This window comes from Pseudorca crassidens, chromosome 6 (assembly GCF_039906515.1).
Source record: "Pseudorca crassidens isolate mPseCra1 chromosome 6, mPseCra1.hap1, whole genome shotgun sequence".
In the NCBI taxonomy this organism is placed as follows: Eukaryota; Metazoa; Chordata; class Mammalia; order Artiodactyla; family Delphinidae; genus Pseudorca; species Pseudorca crassidens.
This window is the reverse complement of record NC_090301.1, coordinates 26759182-26776505: the sequence shown is the minus strand read 5'-3', so window position 1 is coordinate 26776505 and position 17324 is coordinate 26759182. Positions and strand designations below refer to the sequence as shown.

The following is a 17324-nucleotide window of genomic DNA, read 5'->3' as shown; positions in this document are numbered from 1 at the left end:
AAAACAAGATTTTCCAACCTTAGTATAAATGAGTTATCACCCTATAGCTATGTACCAACACTATACATATTATATTTATTTATTTAATTTATTTTAATATTTTTAAAATTTATTTATTATTTGGTTGTGTAGGGTCTTAGCTGCAGCTGGCGGGCTCCTTAGTTGTGGCACGTGGGCTCCCCAGTTGTGGCATGCATGTGGGATCTAGTTCCCTGACCAGGGATCAAACCCAGGCCCCCAACATTGGCAGCATGGAGTCTCAACCACTGCGTCACTGGGGAAGTCCCACATATTATATTTAAATAACTTTAATTATATCAATATTATAATAGAGACTATATATACTAAATATTTTAATTGTATTTAATGTCAAACGGCCAACTTTAATAACCAATATCTTAAGCAGAGACACACGTTTATTTGAAGAGTTTATAAAATCAATTGAAAGTCATTTTGATGCCACTCACACTTTACTCTTACTTCACATTACCTGTTTTTCTATATTGCGAAGAAGTAGTGTTGGGCTACTTGGTGACATTTCAAAATCTTGCTCTGGTAAAGGATCTTGACTCTCCTGAGGAATCTGGGGATTCCCTGTAGTGTTTAATGAAACAGCTTGGTCTGCGAATTGGATTTGCTTTTTCAAAATGTCTTTTGGAAGTCGACATTCTTCTAGGATCACTATCCCCTAGACAAATAGCAATTAAAGAGTTGCCATGAAAACAAATTGACTGCTAGATCAACTTTAACATTACAATGCTCTCGAACCATGCTTTTTATTATTCCTTGGAAATCAGAAAATAGACATTTGGAAGTACAGTTTAACTGTAAAAAAGTCACTGATTTAAAACATGTGAGGCTAAAATAACGTATATTTGATGGGTTAGGCTTGCAAAATATTGTCATAAATTACATACAAGAAGTTATTTTTTCTTATTGGTTTTAGTTATTAGCATTAAAAGCATGATACATTTAGAATAAAGTAAAAGGCTTATATGCAGAATATGAACATTTCTGACTAAAATTTAGAACATTTTCAGATATAACCTTCTGATATTTTGGTCACTAGCATTTCCACTTGAGTTCTGTATTTAAGCACTCCTAATTTCATAAATCAAAATATCAAAGTTACAAACATCCAAACAATAATCTAACTTTATATTAACTCCTTTCAGAGCACTCTAAAGAACTCCAGCCCTGTTGCTGCCAGCCAGGGTTGGCAGGACTGCACCACTGAGAAAAAGTACTCTCTAGGCCAAAGTTCTCATTGCTTACAGAGCAGACAAGTTATTAATAAAGACACAGGTTTTCAACCTTGATGGAGTATTTTCTGGAATGTAAGTAACTGGAGAAATGAATAGGGATCTAGCTGCCTCTGTACTCCCTGCCTAACATTCATACATACACATTCCTCAACTGGCTTTCTGAACTTTTCCCACATTCCCTAGCTTCTTCACTCCAACTGTCCTCACCCTTAATCCCTCAGAAGTAATGAAGACAGGAGAGAAAGGGGGAAAAGGATTACACAGATATGATCTTAATGGTTTCACAGTTCTCGTCATAAAATTTCTTCCCTTCCTACCCCTTTTACTACACTTCCCCCTGCAAAGAATAATACATATTATTATTAAATATATGTGTGTATATATATATATATATATATATATATATATATATATATATACACATACATACATACATACTTTTTGGGGGGCAAAATGTCAATAAGTTCCTACAGGCTAGTTGGAAAGGTATTAAATGCCTAATGTGGCTAAAATATTATATTCTTGGAATGAAAAATAGACTAAAACATTAATATAAGCATAGAGTATTTCAAGATGGGACAAATTAAATAATTGCTGTGGGCTAGCTTATATCATGTATAAGTACTTTACATAGGATGGAAACCACCTATAGATTATATGTTATATATAAGTAGTCTTAGTTTACACTATAATTTAGAGAATATATCACTTTAGAATTAACATATTCAGATATTGTATTAAACATACATTTTATTATTTACAGTAATATATTACAAATGATGCTTGGTAAAAGTAACATTTTCTTTTTTACCTATACTTGTAACAGCGCTACTAACTTTTACAAAGATAAAAGGACCCAACTGTTGATCCCAACTCAATGACTGTTTTCATAGAATGCACAAATACAGCTGTCAAGAAATCTGAAGAATATATTTAAAAGAAGTTTCTGTTTCACTTGATATTTTAAAAATTAAATTAGACTTGACAGACAGTATCATCAATCCAAAAGCTCTTGAAAGTATCTGAAATGTCTACCCCAAATTTGTACAAGTCTATAGTAGGTTTTTCACAAGTATCTACATACAAAAGAATATAAGTTTTTACTATATTAAATTAATTATAATTCTATTTGGTTTGATTACAGTTTATATTATGGGCCAGGCTTCTGTGAATTACCCTGATTTCATAATCCCTACTTACAATATTGTTTCTATGCAAAAATTGATTCTGAATTTCAAAAAGGTAGTATAAGAATACTACCTTTTTATAAGTAGGAGGCCTGCTATAGTTAATTCATTGAAGAATAATATTTTAAAGATTCAACAGGGGAGACACTCATAGTCAACTTCATAACCTATTTTGTTCTCTTAAACTGTTGCCCTGGACAAAACTCTCACAATGTAAGAATGGCCCATGATTTTTCTCTGCCATAACCGAGAATAGAGAACAAAGGGAAGAAGATTAAATCCTCTGGAGACACTGCAGAAATAATTCCTCTTCTTAAAAATCAGGAAAAGAATATACATGTGTTGGGTCACCGTGATGAATATTTTACAGTTTTGTTTGTTAATTATAACTAAATTAATCTGAATTCTTTAAAAGATCAGGAAAGTAGTCTAATGATAGATAAAATAAGGTAAATAACAAAGACATAAATTTTTTTTAGAAGGATGAGTTGTGTTAACTGAAACAAGTGAAAACCTTAGCATAGATGAAGATGAAAACAAATCAGCTGCTCAGAGAAGACAACTATTCCCAATAATAACACTAGAGAGGTCTCCACCTCCACTCCCAGGGTCCTCATAGAGATGACATAGTGTGAAAAAATAAACAATTGCCTCAGTGAAACAGGAGGTAAGGGGGAAGGGCACAACCTTTAAAAGAATGACATAGCCATAGGACATGACAAAAACTGGTTGAAACAAGCTAGGTCCAAGATGGTAGAATACTCGACTTCCAGTGGACCTTGAGCCTCATCACAGCTCTTTTTAATACATTAGCATGATAAATGACACACCCACCAGCGCCATGACAGTTTTGAGGCCAACCATAAAAGGTCAAAAAGTGGACAGTGGCCCTATTCCTGGAAATCTTCGCCCCTTCCCTGAAATAGTTGGAATAATCCACCCACTCATTAGCCTATGAAATTACCCAGCCCATAAAAACTAACCACGCTGTATTTTGGGGACTCTTGCCTTCTGAGATGGCCCACACTCTGTCTGTGGAGTGTGTTTCTCTCTAAATAAATCCACTTCTTATCTATCACTTTGTCTCTCACTGAATTCTTTCTGCAATGAGATATCAAGAACCTGAGGTTCACTAAGTCCTGAGACCAAGTGTGCTCTCAATCAAAAGATCGTGGATTCAAGCCCCAATCTGGGTTCTGGCCAGGTTTGAGTCCCAGCCCATGGGTTCAAGTCCTAATCTGGGTTCTGGCTGGGTTCGAGTCCCAGCCCATGGGTTCAAGTCCTAATCTGGGTTCTGGCTGGGTTCGAGTCCCAGCCCGTGGGTTCCAGTCCCAGTCTGGGCTCTGGCTGGGTTTGAGTCCCGGCCAATGGGTTCAAGTCTCATCTGAGGTGCACGCTTTCATCAGCAACATATTTATTATTTATATAAAGTCATCAAAACTAATTTTAAGCAAAAACTTAAATGAAAACTTTAAAACAAACAAAATGTACAATTTAAGATGTGGAAGACCCTATTATAGGATAACAAAAGAAATCTAAAGGGGAAATCATTTAATATAGGATAGCCAGCCTCTCCAACTAAGAAAAACTATTATAAATTTTTTTCTGAAAGTGAGAAGAAGCTGTTGTCTCAGTAAAAGCTGGAGCAGAGAAAAAGAGAAATATGGCAGTTGTAGTGTGTTGACAAAGCTGTTGCAAGAACAAGGAAGGGATGTTGCTAATACCTGCTTTCTTCTAAGAATTTAAGCAAAATTTAGACTACCTGGAGTGTGTCAAAGAAGGGGCAAATGACACATTTTAGGTCATTTGTCCCTTATTTTACACTACTAAAACACTGTATGTTTTCCGACCAGAGACACAAAAGTAGCACTTATTTAAAAAGACTATTTATAAAAGAGCATCTCAATTTCTTTCCCCTTTCTTTATCTCTAATTTAACTGAGAGGAAAGGTTTCTTTTTTCCTTTCAAGATACATTAAATAAAAAGTTCTGTTTCACTTAAAATGCATTAAGCCACTCTTCTCAATTTTTTAATTACAATAATTCAAGAAGGTATTAGAGCAAAAAAGTGTTGTTTCCCCTATTCAATACAATAATAACTCAACTAAACTGCACATAAATAAGCAATTAAACATCTTGATTAATTTCTAAGAAAGGTAAGCAGAAGGTATCAAAGTAAAGAAATATTGTATGTTGATAGCATAATTATAATGATATCTTCCATAAAATAAACATAATATGACTCTTAAGGGAACAAAGGGCCAGAATCACATCTAGCCAGAACAAAGAAAAAATGTAAGGCTACATAAATTATTGCTGGAAAGATTTATTTCCTTAAAATAATTTATTACAAATAGATATTATATAAACATATAATCAAACTTCAAAAAATGTTTAAACAAGTATAAAGCATTGCTTAGAACACAGAGAATATTAAAATACCCCTTCTCAAGTCAAAGCAAAATGAACCAGACTGCCTAGATTCAAATATAAAACTTAGTTATCATTTCAACTAGGAACCCACTTTCTTGGAAATTTCCAAATTGCTTTAAACTTGATTTGTTCTTAGAACTCTACTGGCTATAAAAACACTTGTGACATCTTTCAAAGAAAATCATCAAAGAAAACTATCTGGTGATCTTGAGAAGATTGGGAGATCACTACAACTTAAGGCCCAGGTGAAGACAGTTAAAAAGGAGAAAGAGTAACTGAATAGGAAACTTCCATCAGGAAACTATTCCTGAACACAGTTGCCTCAAATCCAACAGACAGAATGGGTAAGCCTAAGGTTCTATATCTATGCTTCTATCCACCTTCCTACAGACATCACCACAAAATTTTACAAAGCATTAAACAATATTCATGACTTCCTAGCTTCCTCTCCCATCCCTGCACAGCTCAAAGTTTCTGCTCCTTTGAATACATACTAATTTGTCATTCCTAAAACAGATCATGTTGTATGCCTTCAAAATTTAAGGAATCCCTTTTCCAGTTCCATAAGTTCATTAAGCAAACTACTATTTATCCTCCGAAGTCATACTGAGGCATCACCTCTTTACTGATGTATTCTCTGACCTGCAAACCCCTAATGACAGAGTGAAATATTCTCTCTATGCCACATCTATATCTTATTAAAAACACATATCATTCCACATATTGTATTATATTGTAATCAACGATATTTACATGCTCTATCTCCCCTACCAGAATATAAACTCATGATAGACAGAATTTAAAATTCACTAATCTTTATGGATGTGCAGACCCTAGGTGGGGTTAGGCTAACTACATGGTTTGAGGACTCTAATTCCCTCCCTTCTCTGCTATTTCGTTTCAGACCAGTCACTATCAACCTTATAATATTATCTCCATTATGTCCACAGTTTCACCATGTAGAATACAGTGTCTCACAAAAACAAAGGTAGAAGTTTTTTTGTTTTTAGATTCCACATATAAGTGATATCATATGATATTTGGCTTACTTCACTTAGTATGAGAATCTCCAGGTTCATCCATGTTGTTGCAAATGGCATTTTTTCATTATCATTCATTAAAATGATACAAATGAACTTATATACAAAACAGAAACAGACCCGCAGACATAGAAAACAAACTTATGGTTACCAAAGGTGAAAGAGGGGGATGGATAAATTAAGAGTTTAGGATTAACATATACATATTACTATATATAAAATAGATAACCAACAAGGACCTACTGTATAGCACAGGGAACTATACTGAATATTTTGTAATAACCTATAAAGAAAAAGAATCTGAAAAAACTAGATATATATGTATGTATAACTGAATCACTTTGCTGTACACCTGAAACTAACACATTATAAATCAACTATATTGAATAAAATATATATATATGTGTGTATAAATATACACACACACACACACACACACAGCTCATAAAGCTCAATATCAAACAAATAATCCAATCAAAAAATTGGCAGAAGACTTGAATAGACATTTTCCCAAAGAAGACATAAAGATTGCTAACAGGCACATGAAAAGATGCTCAACATCACTAATTATTAGAGAAATGAAAATCAAAACCACAATGAAATATGACCTCACACCTGTCAGAATGGTTACCATCAAAAAGCCTATAAATAACAAATAAATGTTGGAGAGAATGTGGAAAAAAGGGAGCCCTGGTACACTGTTGGTGGGAATCTAAATTGGTGCAGCCACTGTGGAAAACAGCATGGAGGTTCCTTAAAAGACTAAAAATAGAGTTACCATATGATCCAACAATCACACTCCTGGGTATATATCCATAAAAAGCAAAACCACTAATTTTAAAAGATACATGCACACCAATGTTCATAGAAGCATTATTTACAATAGCCAAGACATGGATGCAACCCAAGAGCCCATCAACAAACGATTGAATAAAGAAGAGGCAGTGTATATATACATATATGTATGTATATATACACAATGGAATACTACTCAGCCATAAAAAAGAATGAAATATTGCCATTTGCAAAAATGTAGATGAATCTAGAGAATATTATGCTTAGTGAAGTCAAAAACAAATATATATGATAACCCTTATATGTAGAATCTAAAAAATAATACAAATGAATGTATATACAAAACAGAAACAGACTCACAGACATAGAAAACAAACCTATGGTTACCACAGGGAAGAGGGTGTGGGGAGGGACAGATTCGGGGTATAGGATTAGTAGATACAAACTACTATACATAAAATAGATAAGCAACAAGGATTTACTATATAACACAGGGAATTATACCCAATATCTTGTAATAACCTGTAATGGAATATAATCTGCAAAAATACTAAATCACTATGCTGTACACCTGAAACTAACACAATACTAAAATCAACTATACTTCAATAAAAAATTGCATTAATAGTCAAAAAAAGATAGAAAGAGATATTTAGCAATATTTAGATTAAATAGGACTTATGGGATTGCATAAGACTCTTTATATTGTTACTTCTATGGGAAAATATACTTCAAGTTCCAAGTAAACAGCCTATAATTTGGAGGAAACAATATATGCTTAAGCTAGGAAAATTCCATGTTAAATTTCCCCTGCTGGGAAATAAAACAGTGTTTATTTCTGTAATCATTTGCTCAATTTTTCCCCCATTAGACTAAACCCTAAAAATATAAGAACTCTGTTGATTTATTCATCACTGTATACCCTAAGCACATATTAGGCACCTAATAACTGTGTGTGAAAGGAAAGAAGGGAAAGAATGAAGGAAAGAAGGAGGAAAGGTAGAAAATAAGGAAGGAAAGAGAGATGAATAAATTTTATTTTAAAAATTGCTATAATATAATAGCATAGCTTTAATTGCCATTTCTACATCTACATCTTCTTATAAACCTGCCTTCTCCAAATCTCATATTTCTAACTCTATCAGGCCATCTCAACATGAACATCTGACAGAACTTGCAAATCAATGTGCGAGAAAGTTAGCTTATTTTTGTCAAATTCCCTATAAAATAAGCACTTTTTGTCCTTTCCTGGAAAACAGCAGTTCAATAATTAAGAGGGGGAGATCACGGTGATGTTTACACAACTATATATTTCTCAAAATTCAGCAAATTGTACAGTTAAAAAGGTGTACTCTGAAAACAAGATAAAGAAAGATAAATCCATAATTAAACACATGTTAGTTTAAAAAATGTAGAAAATCAAATAAACAAGAAAAATTTTAAGTTACCAGCTAGAAAGGACAGAGTACTTACATAGGAAAAACAATTACATTGATAGTAAACTGCTCATCATTATAAAGAAAACAATGAAATACTATCTTTAAAGGCCTAAGGGAAAATAACTATCAAATCAGAATTCTCTATCAACCTAAAATATCATTGAAGAGTGAGGGTAGTATAAAAGTATTTTGAGACATACAAATACAAAGAGAGTTTAAATGTTCAGAGATTAATATCAAAAAGTACTAACGAATTTACTTCAGCAAGAAGCAAACCAAGAGAGAAAAGACAAAGTAGCAGATACTGCATACTCTTCCAGTACCCATTTTCCTCTTCTTTTCAAGACTCCAACCCTACCGCAGTTTTAGCTACGCATACAACTTCTCAGTGAAAGACAGTATTACTCAGCTTTCACTCCTACACATGGAGAGTACTCATGTTATACTCATGTGGCTAAGTCTGGGCTAACGGAGTGTGAAACAAAGTAGTGCAACTTCCAAGTCACATCCAACTTAAAGACAAACTATACCACACTTCTCTTCGCACTTCCCGAGAGCACAAATGAGAAGACTACAACCCTGTCCAACAGTGCAGTCAACATACCTGAGAGTATGTCAAAGAAGCAAGACAGAAGGAACCTGAGTCCCTGAATGACCCTGTTCAACCAAGGTGCTCTACCAGCATGTACTCACTCTTTATTTTTGAAGCATTATGTATCTTTATAAAGCCATTATATTTGTGAGTTATGTTGTTACAGAAGCTTACTCTGTAACCTAATTTTATATACAGAATACAAAAAAACAGTGAGCATATTTTAATGAAGTCTGTTAGAAATGTAATTAATTACTGACTGTAAAATAAGTAACTAGATTGAAGCAGATATATATAATGCATAGTTAAATAGCATTAAGATCCATATCTTAAGGAAAAAAGCATATAAAAGTACTGAGTACTTTTAGTCATTGTTAGAATTATTTGCTCTTAAGGAAGTATGTTACAAACTAGGAGTAATGACAAAGAATAAGACTATAATGTATAGCTTTCAGAAGAGCAGAGAGAGAAGAAAGGAATAAAGCAAGTTCCATCAATCCAACGAAAGACAAGTGAAAAACAAAACACAAAGAGAGGAAAATAAAAGAAAATGAAAATTAAAACTACTCAGAGTGGATTTTAAAAACCTAGCTAGGGCTTCCCTGGTGGCGCAGTGGTTGAGAGTCTGCCTGCCAATGCAGGGGAAACGGGTTCATGCCCTGGTCCGGGAGGATCCCACATACGATGGAGCGGCTAGGCCTATGAGCCATGGTCACTGAGCCTGTGTGTCTGGAGCCTGTGCTCCGCAAAGGGAGAGGCCACAACAATGAGAGGCCTGCGTACCGCAAAAAAAAAAAAAAAAAAAAAAAAAACCTAGCTAAATGTACCTTATAAAACAAACATCTGGAAGAAAAAAAAAAATTGTATCTACCAAATAGCATTAGTATTTCAAAGTGTAAGAAGCAAAAACTGACAGAATTACTAGGAGAAACTGAAAAATTCAAAATGATGACAAATATTAATAAATATATATCAAATATATATATATTAGAATTGAAAGATCTAGATATATGAAGATATAGCAGATGTATACAACAAAGTCAACCAGTTTAATAGAGAATTCTATAATCAACAAATAAAGAATATACATTATTTCTACGACACATTGAGCATTTACAAAATTTGATTAGTAGTTTGTCATGAAGAATGAAATCCATACAAGGTAATCAGTTCACAGATTACAATGCACTTAAATGACAAAATACCAAAAAAAAAAAAAAAAAGATTCATGAGTTCAGGAACATAAAGATGTATTATTAAATAACTCAGGTTAAAAAGGTAATCACATTGGAAATTAAAACATATTAAAAACAGAACAATGAGAGAATTAAATACATGCTATGCACTCAAAGTAATACTTAAATATGAGCTGAAAATAAGAGTTATAAGGCCAACTAAAAGACACAGAGTGGCTGAATGGATACAAAAAGAAGACCTGTATATATGCTGTCTAAAAGACACTCACTTCAGATCTAAAGACACACACATACTGAAAGTGAGGGCATAGAAAAAATTATTCTATACAACTGGACATCAAAAAAAGCTGGGGTAGGAATACTTATATCAGACAAAGTCGACTTTAAAATAAAGACTGTTACAAGAGACAAAGAAGGACATTACATAATGATCAAGGGATCAATCCAAGAAGAAGATATAACAATTATAAATATATATGCACCCAAAATAGTAGCACTAAATACATAAAGCAAATACTAACAAACATAAAGGGAGACCTCAACAGTAACACAATAATAGTAGGACACTTTAACATCCCACTTATATAAGTGGACGAATCATCAAGACAGAAAATCAATAAGGAAACACTAGCCTTAAATGACATATTAGACCAGAGAAACTTAATATAGATAGATAGATAGATAGATAGATAGATAGACAGACAGAACATTCCATCCAAAAGCAACAGAATACACACTATTTTCAAGTGCACATGGAACATTCTCCAGGATAGATAACATGCTAGGCCACAAAACAAGCCGTGGTAAATTTAACAAAATTGAAATCATACGAAGCATCTTTCCCAACCACAATGCAATAAGACTAGAAATCAACTACAAGAAAAAAACACACAAACACATGGAAGCTAAACAATAGGATACTAAACAACCACTGGATCACTGAAGAAATCAAAAAATACCTGGAGACAAATGAAAATAAAAATACAATGATCTAAAATCTAAGGGATGCAGCAAAAGCAGTTCTAAGAGACAAGTTCATAGCTATACAAGCTTACCTAATGAAACAAGAAAAATTTCCAATAAACTACCTAACCTCACACCTGAAAGAGCTAAGAAAAGAATAAAGAAAACCTAAACTTAGTAGAAGGAAAGAAATCACAAAGAGCAGGGCAGACATAAATGAAATATATACAAAAACAAAAATAGAAAAGATCAATGAAACTAAGAGATGGTTATTTGAAAAGATAAAATTGATAAACTGTTAACCATACTCAGCAAGAAAAAAAGAGGGCCCAAATCAGGAAAATCAGAAATGAAAAAGGAGAAGTTACAACCAAGAGTACATAAACACAAACAATTGTAAGAGACTACAATAAACAACTATATACAAATATAGTGGACAACCTAGAAGAAATGAAAAAACTTCTTAGAAAGGTACAATCTCCCAAAACTGAACCAGGAAGAAACAGAAAATATGAACAGACCAATAACCAGTAATGATACTGAATCAGTAATTAAAAAGAAAAGAAAAAAGTGCCCAACAAGCAAAAGTCCAAGACCAGATGGCTTTACAGCTGAATTCAACCAAACATTTACAAAAGAGTTAACATCTATTCTTCTCAAACAATTCCAAAAAATTGTAGAGAAAGGAACACTTTTAAACTCTTTCTACAAGGCCAGCATCACCCTGATACCAAAACCAGACAAAGATATCACACAAAAAAGAAAATTACAGGCCAATATCACTAATGAACATAGATACCAAAATCCTCAACAAAATATTAGGAAACCAACTCCAAGGATACATTAAAAGGATCATATACCATGATCAAGTGTGATTTTTCTCAAGATTTTTGCAAGGACTTTCAACATATGCAAATCAATCAATGTGATACACCACAATAACAAATTGAAGAATAAAAACCAAATGTCATCTCAATAGATGCAGAAGAAGCTTTTAACAAAATTCAACATCCATTTATGATACTCTCTAGAAAGTGGGCATAGAGGGAACATACCTGAACATAATAAAGGCCATATATGACAAACCCATCACACTCAGTGGTAAAAAGCTGAAAGCATTTCCTCTAAGATCAGGAGCAAGACAAAGACACCCACTCTTGCCACTTTTATTCAGCATGGTATGGAAGTCCTAGCCATAGCAAGCAGGAAAGAAAAAGAAATAAAAGGAATCCAAACTGGAAAGAAAGCGTAAAACTATCACTGTTTGCAGTTGACATGATACTAAGAAAATCCTATAGATACCATGAAAAAACTACCAGAGCTCATCAATGAATTCAGTAAAGTTGCAGGATACAAAATTAATATACAGAAATCTGTTCCATTTCTATAGACTAACAACAAACTAGCAGAAAAAGAAATCAAGGAAACAATCCCAATTACAATCACATCAAAAAGAATAAAATACCTAGGAATATATTTACCTAAGGAGTTAAAAGAGGTGTACTTGGAAAAGTATAAGATGCTGATGAAAGAAACTGAAGACAATACAAACAGATGGAAAGATATATGGTGTTTATGGATTAGAAGAATTAATATTTTGGGACTTCTCTGGCAGTCCAGTGGTTAAGATTAAGAATCTGCACTCCCACTGCAGGCGACACAGGTTCAATCCCTGGTCAGGGAACTAAGATCCTGCATGCCATGCAGTGCAGCCAAAAAAAAAAAAAAAAGAAAGAAAAGAAAAGAAGAAGCATTAATATTGTTAAAATGACCATACTATCCAGGACAATCTACAGATTCAATGCAATCCCTATCGAAATACAATACCAAGGGCATTTTTCACAGAACTAGAATGAAAACTTTTAAAATTTGTATGGAAATAAAAAAGACCCCAAATAGCCAAAACAATCTTGAAAAAGAGTAACAGAGCTAGATTAATGACACTCCCTCACTTCAGACTATACTACAAAGCTACAGTAATCAAAACAGTATGGTACTGGCACAAAAATAGACACATAGATCAATGGAATAGAATAGAGAGCCCACAAATAAATACATGCAGTTATGGTCAATTAATCTATAAAAAAGGAGGCAAAAATATATGGTGGAGAAAAGACAGGCTCTTTAGTAAGTGGTACTGGGAAAACTAGACAGCTACATGTAAAAGAATGATATTAGAAAATTCTCTAACATCATATACAAAAATAAACTCAAAATGGATTAAAGACTTAAATGTAAGACTGGAAACCATAAAACTCCTAGAAGAAAACATAGGCAAAACACCCTTTGAAATAAATTGTAGCAATATTTTTTTGGATCTGTCTCCAAAAGCAAAGGAAATAAAAGCAAAAATAAACAAATAGGACCTAATTAAACTTACAGTCTTTTGTACAGCAAAGGAAACCATTAACAAAATGAAAAGACAACCGACTGAATGGGAGAAAATATTTGCAAATGATATGACCAGTAAGGGGTTAATATCCAAAATTTATAAACAGCTCATACAACTTAACAGCAAAAAACCCCAAACAACCCAATCAAAAAATGGGCAGAAGACCTAAAGAGAAAATTTTCCAAAGAAGACTTACATGTGGCCAATAGGCACATGAAGAAATGTTCAACACATTTAATCATCAGAGAATGTAAATTAAAACCACAATGAGATATCACCTCACACCTGTCTGAATGGCCATCATCAAAAAGAACACAAATAGGGCTTCCCTGGTGGCGCAGTGGTTTAGAGTCTGCCTGCCGATGCAAGAGACGCGGGTTCGTGCCCCAGTCTGGGAAGATCCCACATGCCGTGGAGCGGCTGGGCCCATAAGCCATGGCCACTGAGCCTGCACGTCCGGAGCCTGTGCTCCGCAGTGGGAGAGGCCACAACAGTGAGAGGCCCGCGTACTGCAAAAAAAAAAAAAAAAAAAAAAAGAACACAAATAATAAATGTTGGCAAGGATGTGGAGAAAAGGGAACCCTTGTACATTTTTGGTGGGAATGTATATGTACGTATTTTTGGTGCAGGCACTGTAGAAAACATTATGAAGGTTTCTCAAAAAACTAAAAATAGAACTACCATATGACCCAGGAATTCCACTCCTGCATATATATCTGAAAAAAAAATTAATTCAAAAAGATACATACACCCCAATGTTCATAGCAGCATTGTTTACAATTGCCAAGAATGGAAGCAAACTAAGTGTCCATCAACAGATGAATGGATAAAGAAGATGTGAGATACACACACACACACATACATACACAAACACACAATGGAATACTACTTATCCATAAAACAGAATAAAATTTTGCCACTTGCAAAAACACGGATGGACTTGGAGGATGTTAGACTAAGTGAAATAAGTCACACAGAGAAAGACAAATACTGTTTGATATCACTTATATGTGCAATCTAAAAAATAAAACAACAAAATTTGATGGTCAATTACACTGAGGCCCAATCTCATTATATTTGGGAACAATTAAATTAAAACAGTAATAATATTTCACTCTTATTACACTGCAAAAGTTAAGAGACCAAAAAATTCAAAAAGTTCACAAGGATGTGGAAAACCAGGAGCTCTCACGCACTGCCAGTGGGAATATTGATTACCCAATCACATAAGTGGTATAGGAAAGCATATACAGCCATGCCTAAGATCAAGTATTTCCACTTTTAGGCATATACCCAAGAAAAGCTCTCCATAGGTTCACCAAAAAACACATGAAAGACAGTCACTGATGTATTGTTTTTACTGGCATAAAGACTGAAACAATGTACATGTCTATTAATAGAAAATAGGAGAAGAGATAAACATACATTGTATTTATAAAATTCCATTCCATTCGTACAATTAAATGTCATACAGGAAGTATAAATATGTATAAAAATTATGCTGAGCAAAAACAAGCAAGTTGCAAAAGAGTTTGTAGTATAAATATAACTTATATAGACTTTAAAAGCATGAAAAACAAATTTTATTTATAGATACAGATAAATACCTATGGACCAATAAATATTCATAAAAATAGTACCTATCAATATATGTTGGAGTCAGGGAGGAGGAGAAGACAAGATGGCTGAGTAGAACAATCTGAGCTCACCCCTTCTTATGGAAACACCAAAATCACAATTAACTGCTGAACAACCACTGACAAAAAAATGCTGGAACCTATCAAAAAAGATACCCTACACCCAAAGACAAAGAAGAAGGCACAAGGAGACAGTAGGAGGGGAGCAATCATGATAAAATCAAATCCCATACACACCAGGTGGGCTACCCACAAATAGGAAAATAATTATACCACTGAAGTTCTCCCACAGGAGTGAAAGTTCTGAGCCCCACATCTAGCTCCCCAGCCTAGCGGTCTGGCAATGGGAGGAGGATCCCCCAGAGAATCTGGCTTTGAATGCCAGCAGGGTTTGATCATAGAAATGCCACAGGACTGGGGGAAACAGAAACTACTCTTGGAGGGTGCACACAGGGCCTCAAGCACACTAGGACCCAGGGGAAAAAAGCAGTGACTTCATAAGAGACTGGGCCAGACTTACCTGCTAGTATTGGAGGGTCTCCTGCAGAGGTGGGGGGCAGCTGTGGCTCACTGCAGTGATAAGGATGCTGGCGGCAGCAGTTTTGGGGAGTACTCACTGGCACGAGCCCTTCTGGAGGCCACAATTTTCTCACCAAGACCAGGACCCACCCAACAGCCTGGAATCTCCAGTTCTGGGATGCCTCAGACCAAACAACCAACAGGAGGGGAACACAGCTCCACCCATCAGCAGACAGGATGTTTAAAGTTTTCCTGGGTAAACAGCTGCCCAATAAACACAGCCCCTGACACAGCCCTGCCCACCAGAGGGACAAGACCCAGCTCCACCCACCAGTGGGCAGCTACCAGTCTCTCCCATCAGGAGAGCTTCTTAGACAGCCTCATCCACCAGGGGGCAGGCAGCAGAAGCAAGAACTACAAACCTGCAGCCTGAAGAATGGAAATCGCAATCACAGAAAGTTACACAAAATGAGACGGCAGAGGATTATGTCTCAGATGAAGGAACAACATAAAACCCCAGAGAAAACAACTGAATGAAGTGGAGATAAGCAACCTTCTGGAAAAAAAGTCCAGAATAATGATAATGAAGACGATCCAGGATCTTGGAAAAAGGATGGAGGCAAAGATCGAGAAGATACAAGAAATGTTTAACAAAGACCTAGAAGAACTAAAGAACAAACAAACAGAGATGAACAATACAATAAATGACATGAAAAATATACTAGAAGGAATCAATAGCAGAATAACTGAGATGGAAGAGCAGATAAGTGAACTGGAAGACAGAATGGTGGAAATCACAGCTGCAGAACAGAATAAAGAAAAAAAGAGTGAAAAGAAAAGAGGACTTCCCTAACATGGGAAAGGAAAGCGTCACCCAAGTCCAGGAAGCACAGAGAGTCCCAAGGAGGAAAATGCTGATACACATAATAATCAAACTGACAAAAATTAAAGACAAAGAAAAAATATTAAAAGCAACAAGGGAAAAGCAACAAATAACTTACAAGGAAACTCCCATAAGGTTATCAGCTGATTTCTCAGCAGAAACTCTGCAGGCCAGAAGGGAGTAGAATGATATATTTAAAGTGATGAAGGGAAGAACCTACAACCAAGAATAATCTACCCAGCAAGGCTCTCATTCAGATTCAGTGGAGAAATCAAAAACTTTACAGATAAGCAAAAGCTAAGAGAATTCAGCACCACCAGATCAGCTTTGCAACAAATGCTCAAGGAATTTCTCTAAGTGGAAAAGAAAAGGCTGCAACTAGGAACAAGAAAATTACGAATGGAAAAGCTCACTGATAAAGGCAAACATACAGTAAAGGTGGGAAATTACCTGCACACAAATCAAAACCAGCAACTGTAAGAGGAGAGCACAAATGCAGGATATTGGAAATGCATTTGAAATTAAAAGACCAGCAAGTTAAAACAATCTTGTTTATATACAGATTGCTATATCAAAATCTCATGGGAATTGCAAACTGAAAATCTACAATAGATACACTCAGAAAAAAGAAAAACGAATCCAAACACAACACTGAAGTCAGTCATTAAATCACAAGAGAAGAGAAAAAAAGTTGAAGGGAAGGAAAAACACCTACAAAAACAAATCCAAAACAACAAAATGGCAATAAGAACAAACATAAACTTCACGGAACAGCATGGAGGTTTCTTAAAAAACTAAAAATAGAACTACTATATGATCCAGCAATCGCACTCCTGGGCATATATCTGGAGAAAACCATAATCCAAAAGTACACATGCACCCCAGTGTTCATTGCAGCACTGTTTACAATGGTCAAGACATGGAAGCAACCAAAATGTCCACCAACAGAGCAATGGATAAAGATGTGGAACATATATATGATGG

The 17324-nt window shown here is 34.8% G+C and overlaps 1 protein-coding gene across 10 annotated transcripts in view; it reads right to left on the bottom strand.

Annotated features, from left to right (window-relative positions):
• The window catches only part of KANSL1L (KAT8 regulatory NSL complex subunit 1 like), a 145743-nt gene that overhangs the window by 82702 nt on the left and 45717 nt on the right, over nt 1-17324 (bottom strand). For all 10 annotated transcript variants that reach the window (XM_067740726.1, XM_067740728.1, XM_067740729.1 and 7 more), the window contains one exon: nt 491-688. In XM_067740726.1, coding sequence (XP_067596827.1) covers nt 491-688 — 198 coding nt within the window. The remainder of the gene's footprint in view (nt 1-490; nt 689-17324) is intronic.